Raw genomic sequence first — 9,109 nt, forward strand, 5'->3', positions numbered from 1 at the left:
TTTTTTTTGTTGATTTTTAAAATGAGATGAAAATTTTTTTTTTTTTATTTTTAAAAATGACGTAAAAAAAAAGAAAAAAGGAAGCCGTTAAAAATAAAAAAAAAAAACGTGGAATTAGATTAAAAAAAATAGACAATGCGAAGAGAATACTTATCGGAGGAATTTAGACATTTAAAAAAAAAATGTATTATCAGTAACCATTTCAGAGTTTTTATAGCGACTCGGACCTAACAGATTATTATTATTATCATTATTATTATTAATTCTTTTTTTTTATATAAATAAAGAAAAAAAGAAAAATTGTCTCGTTTTTTTTAAAACCATTGTTAATATTTTACATAAGACTGCTCTTTTTCTTTTTTTTTTAAATAACTCATTAAAAGAGTTAAAAAGATGGAAAAAATGGGGGGGAGGGAAGAACAATAACCAAAAGAATGAAAAAAAAAAAGAAAAAAGTTTAATTTGGCGTAAGAAAAAAAAAAAAAGAAAACTTTGTTGGAAAAAAAGAAAGAAGGAAAGAAAGAAAAAAAATCATAAAAATTTCGACTGATGAACCGGAGCGAATAAAAAAAAAAGAGAGAGAGAGATAGAAAGAGAGAGGGAGGGAGAGAGGGGGAGTGGGATGGGGGAGAGTGAGAGAAAGAAAAAAAATTTCGTTCTGGTGAAAAAAAAAATTCGACGTATTTTCTACAACGAATCGAACCTTTTTTTTTTTTTTGCTATAAAATCAATTTCCACCCCCCCCCCCGCTCATCATTTTTTTTTTCGAATTGAATTTGATTTTGACAAATATTTGGTGTTGTTTGATTTTAAAATACAACAAAAAAAAAAATTTCTAAAAATTACTTTCTCTTTTTTTTTAAAAAAAAAAATTTTAATTCAAATTATTACAAAAAAAAAAAAAAAAAAAAAAAAAAAGGAAAATCTGACAAAATTTTTTTTTATGGTTAGAAAGGGAAAGTAGAAGGAGGGGGTGGAGGTGGGGAAAAGAGTGACGTATAAAAAGAAAAATATTAAATATTCTATAGACACGATGATGATGCACACAGAAAACCTTTTTACTCGTTATTTATCTAAGTAAGAAAAAAAAAATCTCTCGCAAGTTTTTCTTTTTTTTTTTTTTCTTTTTTTTTTTACTTTTCCTTTTAGAAAATTCCAAGTTTTATCGAAGGAAAGAAGAAAGAAAGAAAAGAAAATTAAATTAATATTTTTATTTTTATTTATTTTATTTTATTAATTAAAAAAAAATATAATTGGAAAAAGGAAAAGAAAAAGAGAAAAAAAAAGAAAAATTTATTTTTTTTTTAAAACCACCGCCTTCTTGTAATGCATATATATTTGTTTTCAATCAAAACAAAATAATAATAAAAAAAAGATTTAGAAGGATTTTATTTTATTTTTAAATTTATATAAATTTTTTTTAAACGAAGAAAGTAAGAAATTTTTTGTTATTATTGCGAAAATTCCGCGATTAGAATTTTGTTTGTTGTCGAAACGAAAAGAAAATTTTTTTTAACGACAATCAAATCACGTGAATCTTATTTAAAATTTTTGGCGCCAAAATTTTTTTTTTATTTGGTAATGATTTGAAACCACGTGACGAATAGCGAGTTTCTCTGCGTTTCTTTTGCTAAATAATTTTTTTTTCGCTTCCAAACTGAAAATTTATTAATATAAAAATATTATTATTATCATTATTTTTTTTTTGTCGTTCACGATTGTTGTTTGTTACTTTGTCGATTTCCCACTCGAAAATATTTGTTTTATCATTATTATTATTATTATTATTATTACTTAATCGTGTCGATTTTTAAAATTTTTTTTAAGCTTTCCAAATTTTTTATTTTTATTTTTTTATTTATTTATTTATTCAGCCTTTTCTTTTTTTTTCGTTTGTTTGTTTGTTTGTTTATTTATTTATTTATTTTTTTCACTTTTTTTCAAATTTTTTTCCTTTTTTTTTTGTTTTTTTTTTTGTTTTATTTTCATTAGAATTGCCGATTGAATGTCGAATAAATGATGACGAAATATTTGGGAAAAAATTTAATAGATAATAATAATAATAATAATAATAGAAACGTTATATTGGAGGATAAAAATAATAAAAAGGATTTAGAGGAAAAAGGAATGGATTTTTGGGTCGATGGATTTATGAAAATAAATAATAAAAAAAAAATCGATAAAATCAATAAAATTAACATTCATCTTCACGGTAAGTCGACATTTTTTCTAATTTTTAATTTTACTTTTTTTTTAAAAATTTTACCATCGTTCATATCATGAAAACATGACGTGAAATTTTAAAATATTCTACTCGCGGTAAAAAAAAAAAACGTTGAAATATAATAATAATAATGATAATAAAAATTTTTTTATTATTTATATCGGAGTGAATAAAATTTAAAAGAGTTTTATTAATAAATGTCTCACGTGTATTCATTATTAATAATATTTCTTTAAAAAAATTATTAATAATATCAATTGCAATCTTTTTTTTTTATAAGAGAACATAGACGATAATAATTGTAGCAAACAAACGTTTGTTTGTTTGTTTGTCATACATTATTCCCGTTTGTTTTACATCATTCATATACATATTTACATAACAATTTTTTTTTTCGGGCGGTTTTTTTTTCTGTATAAAAATCAAAAAAATTATTTTATTTATTCGTTTATTTAATTTTTTTTTTTTAATCTTAGGGTTTTGGTTTTAGGTTGTTGTTGTTGCTGTTTGTTTGTTTGTTTCATTTCGTTTTAAAATGAATAATTTTAAATTATTTAATTTTTAATTGTTTAACTAAATGATTATAATGTTTTCTTTTTTTTTCATATTTTTATTTACCGAAAGCGGAAATTTTAATTCTTTCGTTAAATAAAAATTATTATTATTATTAATGTTTTTAATAAAATAAAAACTTAAATAAATAAATTACTTCGCGTTTTTAACCACCCGGAGAAAAAAATTTTTTTTGATAAACTTATCAAAAAGTTTTAAAAAATTAAACAAAAAAGAAAAAAAAGAAATGAAAAATTATTATTATTATTATTATTATTATTATTATTATTATTATTATTATTATTCGAAACGTTAATTTAATAGAAAATTTGTTAATAAATTATTAAAAAAGAAAAAAGAGAAAGAGAGAGAGAGAAAAAATTTTTTTTTATTTTTTAGGTCGAATAATTTTTTACAGAAACAAGAAAAAAAGTTGTAATTTTTTTAACGTTAATTATAATTGCAAATAATAATAATAATAATAATAGTAATAATAATAATAATGATTATAATAATAATGAAAAGTGGTTTTAGAATTATCGATAACAATTTAAATTTTTTTTTTGCTAAACAAATAAGAAAAAAAAATTAAATTAATGTTTTTATTTAAACATACAGCATTATATGCGGCCATTGAAAATGGACAAATCGAAAAAGCTCGAACGATTCTCGAATCGAGTGACGTAGATGTTAATAGCATTAATGGTGATGGTTTGACGCCATTGGACGTTGCCGTTTTATCAAATCAAAAATCATTAGCTAGAATGTTGGTAGCATTTGGTGCTCAAGAGGGAAATCACTGTACGTTTTTCCATTTTTCTTTTCAATATGATCATTTCCAAATAAAATAGAAAGAAAAAAGAAAAAGAAAGAAAAAAAATTGTTTTCAGTTCAATCTCCGAGTAAATTGGAAAATCATTTGAGAAATATTTCATTGGAAGCTGATAGAAAAGTTATCGAGTTAAATGGAGGTTTAATAGGATCCGATCAAAGTTTAACAACGAATTTAAACAATAACAGAAGTTCTTTCAGCATTTCTCCCCATTATCCCTCATCATCATCATCATCATCGATTTCTTGTCACGGTGGATCCGGCGGTGATTCGGAAAAGGAGCTTTTAATATGGGAAAGAAGGAGTAAAGGACTTAAAAAAATGCTTTTAGGTTTCGATCAAACTCGTAAGTTTTATTTTATTATTATTATTATTTATAAATTTTTTATTCGTTTCTAATGCATTTCCTTTTTTTTTTACCGAGTTTTATTTTATGTAATAAGCGCATTATGAAAATGTTTTTTTTTTAAAATAAAAAATTCATTTTCAGGTCCTCCCGATACGCCATTTTTAGTTGCCGTTGATGTAACGGGTACAAATTCGGTTAACGTTAGATATCAAGGACCTGAACATTTGGATTCGTTCATCTGCACAAAATATAAAAGTAAGAAAAAACAATTTTTTTTTTTTTAATTACGAATTTATTAATTAAAAAAATTTATTTCAGTTCAATGGAGTGAAAGTGAAACATTCGATATAATTTCTGGTGAGAAAGAAATAACGGATGTTAAACGACTCGAATGTCCCGTAACGGATTTAAACAAAGGAAAACGTTATTGGTTCAGAGTAAGCTGTGGAAATTTAAAAGGTTATGGAAATTATAAAGTATCAACGCCGGCAAGTGTCGTACCGTCCAGTAAGTTAATTATTATTATTATTATTATTATTATTTATAAATAAAAAAAAATCACAAAAACGTTTAATTTAATTTAATTTTTTTTATTAAGGTTGGAGAGATGAACAAAATCGCGAACCGAGATTTTCATGTAAATTACAACAACAACTCGAAGAATTATTTTCCGATATAAAAAATTTAAGGCCTGAAACAGCATCGGAAATTAAAAATTTTACGGATCAGGAAAAACAGGGAGATTCTTTTGCTCTACCGAAAAAAGCTCAAAAAAAGAAAACAATAAAACAATTATTTACGGTCGCTGGAAAATTTCAAAAACACTTGAAAAGGTTTTTTAAAAAAAATTAATTTTAATTATTATTATAATGGTAACGCAGAGAAAAACTAATAATAATAATAAATTATTTTTGACAGGGGCGTGTATTTGGTCTGCCTTTTTTATCACGATGATAAAATATTAGTTACAAATGAAGATTTTCTACCCGCCATTGAAGTTGATGAATCGTATTCTAGTTCGATAAATAACGATCTTCATTGGTTTATGAAAGTTGCTTGCACTTGGAGTGACGTCAAATCATTAAAACAAGACATGGAAAAAAATTTAACATCGACAACGAGTCACTTTAGAATAAAATTGTTACAAGCCGCTCAACAAATGCAGGTGACAAACACGTTTAACCCTTTACGCCATTTTTTTTTTTTTTTTTATGAGTACAAAACAAGACAAAAACACAAAAACAAAAATTAATTTAATTTAATTTATCTCGCAGTCGAGCCTTTGCACTCAAGATTTGGGTCAATTGTATTATAAACCAATAAGAGATGCTCAAGGTACTTTAGCTTTTTGTTCGGTTAATTCATTAAAAAGTTTAAAATCCATTTCCGTGTTAAATTTAAGATGGACTCCGATAAGTAAAATACAAAAGAAAATAATTGCGAGCGAAGAATCAAACGTCGGAGAATTATTAATGGCTTCCATACAGGTATTGACAATAATAATAATAATAAAAATAATTTTCTTTTTTCGTTCTCATCGTCGTAACGTCGTTTTTTTTTTTTTTTCTGGTAATTGTTTCAGTCTCAAATAACTTATCATCAAGTAACTAATTTAAAACTTAGCAAAGGTTTATACCTTGGATACCTTAAAATGAAAAGTTCCGTGGATTTAATACAAATAATTGTACCGACGAAAACTCCCAACGTGTTACCGCATTGTAAAATAAGAAATAATCCTCACGTATCATCGTACGTATTTTTATTATTATTATTATCATTATTATTATTTTATGTCATTTTATTGATTCTTTAGATGGGTTAACATTTTGACGTCATAGATAATGATAAAACAAAGTTAAATATGATGAAAATTATAAAAAGCTTTTACCATATTTGATTAATAATATATTATTATTATTATGGTTGTTTGTTTGCTTCCGGTTCGCATTTTTGTTTCCCTTATTTGTTTGTTTTGTTGAAATATTAATAATAATAATTATCGAAAAATATCGATTGATTATTGTTATTTTTTTTTTTTTGTAAGGGATGAGTGGGAATGGCTTAGAAGGATAAATTCAAGGCATAAATCGTTAGAAAATTTACAACAACAGGGTCAAGTTAAAGAAGTTAAAGAATGTGATTTGTTAAAAGGTACTGAACAACAGCAAATATTTGTCGAACAGGTAGCAAGTACGGCAAGGAAACTTTTTTCTTACCTTGATGTCAATATGGACGATGCAATGCTTCACAGGTTAATAAATAATTAAACTTTTTTTTTTGTTTGTTTTTCGACTCCTCCATGAATTTATTTTATTTTTTTTTTTTTGTTCAGACTGTACGACGTAGAAGTAGTTGATCTCAATTCGGATGTTTCGTTCCTAATTATAGTTCCTCCTGTAGAAACTTCTTGTTCCGTTCCCGGACAAAAAGACATTTTATTAGATCGCGGAGATTTAATGTCAATATCTTTACAAGTTTTCGAAATGGTACATTTGGGTACTTATCAACCGGAAGTTATATCAAGGTATTCAAGGTTGAGTTGTATATTGGAATTAGATTTAATATTAGCGCAACATAGTCACAGAGAGGTGAGTCAATTTTAATTTAATTGTTTAAATAATATTTAACGACATTTATAAAATAAATAAATAATTTTTTAAAGGCTTTTTCATCGTCCGAAGTTCAAATAACAAAAGACAGACTGAGAAAATTACAAGAATTACAAATACAATTAAATACCGTTTGGAAAAGCGTACGATGGATAATGGATTTGATAACGTTTGCACGGGATCGTACATCATCATCGTCATCATCATCATCATCATCCTCCTCCTCCTCCGGATCATCTTTGCAAATGAATTCAAAATCAACCGGAAATTTACCAAATAATTCTAGTAAAATAAGCAATATACAAACGAGCAGTCTTTCGACTGGTATTTCCAATTGTGGAATACAAAACGTGTCCGGAGTACCGATGAAACATCTTTTAGCACTCACAAGGAAAAAAGAAGGAAATAAAAAAAGTCCGAGCAGAATGACAAAATCAAAATGTTTAAAAGAGAATCATCATTATGTGAAATGTGAAAAACGAACACTATTACAAATTCCAGATTCTCCAAAAGATCCAAAAATATTAAAATCAAACGTAAGTCGTGGGTCATGGCCCGGTCCCGATGTTGAAAATTCTGGTACTTTATTAGATTCGAGCTTTAGTAAAAGTGAACAGCATCTGAACGTTTTAGGAGGTCCGAGTTACAATAGGGAATCAAGAATCGATAGTGCCTCCGATTGTATAAATAAAGAAAATTTATTACTAATTAACGGAACCAATTCATTTGATAAAAATAGAAAGATCAATATAAATCGTGACGTCATAACAAGTGAGTTGTAAAATTTTCCTTTGGTTATTCTTTCGTTTTCCTTACCCATAAATAAAATACGAATGAATCATTTTAAACATTTTTTTTCTTTTTTTTTTTTTTAGATCTGGGAAATCGTATGCCTTTTTCAAGAAGCGAAGACTATTTATTTCTAAATCAAGACTCAGGGTTATTTAAGCATCCGAACGATTATAAGATTAACAGAATTAGACCCAATACGACAACCACGAGCGTGAGTGCTACAAATTCTCCTTTACTTCCGCAACGAAATTCCGGAGAAACTCAATTTAATAGAATGAACGCCGGAAGTACGCTGTCGATAGCGCGAACAAACACTTCCGGTAGTTTACACAGCGTTTCTTCGGACGAAAGTACGGCGGCGGTTGTTTCACTTCCCGTGACGACTCCTTTTCGTTCGAACGTCGCGGGAACCACCGTGGGTACCGTGCAACATTCTGCGTCTTTGATGTCATTAGCCAAACCTAAAATACCCGAAACGGTTTCTTTAAACGCCTTAACCGAAATAAGCAATATAAAAAGATCAAACAATTCGGTCAATATAATGTCAAGTGGGTCAATTTTATCCGGTAATATAATTCCGGTTAACATAAATCAAAAACCGTTAAAAACAACCGCCAACATACCGGAAACAACGATATTAAATCAACACATATCGTCATCTTCGATGCCTACTTTTTCCAAACATTCAGGACACAATTTAACCGGATTGTCTGTGAATGTCAATACCATGCCTGGCATGACGCAAAAAATTCAATCACCCGTTAAGTCACCGATAATAGCTGTTTCACCCATCGATACCGTTCTCTCAGGTACACAAATAAATAAACGAACGAATCCTTCACTGCCCATTGATTCACTCGCTACTGATTTAGATTTGCTTCAATGTCCTCCATTTTCACTGGAGTCTGGAAATTCTAATTACGGGAGCTCCGTTGGACATAATTTATTGGGAACGACAAACGCGTTAAGTGATATGAAAAAATCAGAATCCGTTGTTGTTCCATCGGGTTTTACCACATCCGGATCGACTATTTCCACGGCTTTAGAAATCGAAGAAGATCCGGAAGATTTGGAAAACGGAGTTAAAATACCAACGCTATCATCTGGAGTATTACAGGCACGTTAATTAATAATTTTTTTTTTATCCTTCATAATAATAATAATAATTTTTTATTGTTGTTGTTAAATTTAGGTATACGCTGCTTACGAAACAGGCTTAGCAGCCGGTACGAGTTTAAAATTGCACGTCACACCGAGAACATCGGCGAGAGAAGTTGTCGATCTCGTCGTTAAGCAATTAAATATGGCTGTGTTATTAAAAGGAAGAGACGGACCCATATATTCAGCGGAAAAGTTGAAAAATTTTTGTCTCGTCGCCGTCATCGGAGCACGTGAAAGATGTTTAAGGGATGATTTTCGACCCCTGCAACTTCAAAACCCTTGGAAAAAGGGGAGGCTTTACGTGAGAGAAAAACAAGATGTTTTAGCTGCTTTAGAGCATAGTTCGCGACAATCTGCGTATCTGTGACTCAAAAAAAATGTCTCTCGCGAAACATTAATATAAATAAATTAATTAATTATTAATTATCATTTTAAACTTTTTGTCGCGCAAGATAAAACAAAAAAAAAATTAACGCAAACATCCGACGTAAATCCCTAATAATTTCCCGTCTAAATGATTTTTAATTTTTTAACAATTTTGCGACAAATTTCTCTTCTTTTGCAAAAAAAAAAAAACATTCCGTTAATAC

The 9,109-nt window shown here is 27.8% G+C and overlaps 1 protein-coding gene across 1 annotated transcript; it reads left to right on the top strand.

Annotated features, from left to right (window-relative positions):
• Nucleotides 1–2,016: 2,016 nt before the first annotated feature.
• Nucleotides 2,017–8,886, top strand: Phum_PHUM304540 (uncharacterized protein; the record flags this gene model as incomplete). The annotated part of the gene is made up of 15 exons (XM_002427187.1): nt 2,017–2,212; nt 3,395–3,577; nt 3,667–3,954; nt 4,099–4,212; nt 4,276–4,464; nt 4,556–4,790; nt 4,876–5,122; nt 5,232–5,444; nt 5,540–5,706; nt 6,002–6,208; nt 6,290–6,545; nt 6,620–6,890; nt 7,068–7,337; nt 7,442–8,466; nt 8,551–8,886. 15 exons carry the CDS (start codon nt 2,017–2,019, stop codon nt 8,884–8,886), a joined length of 4,197 nt encoding a protein of 1,398 aa, XP_002427232.1.
• Nucleotides 8,887–9,109: the final 223 nt, after the last annotated feature.

The sequence above is a fragment of the Pediculus humanus genome, genomic scaffold, assembly GCF_000006295.1.
Source record: "Pediculus humanus corporis 1103172107696 genomic scaffold, whole genome shotgun sequence".
NCBI lineage: Eukaryota > Metazoa > Arthropoda > Insecta > Psocodea > Pediculidae > Pediculus > Pediculus humanus.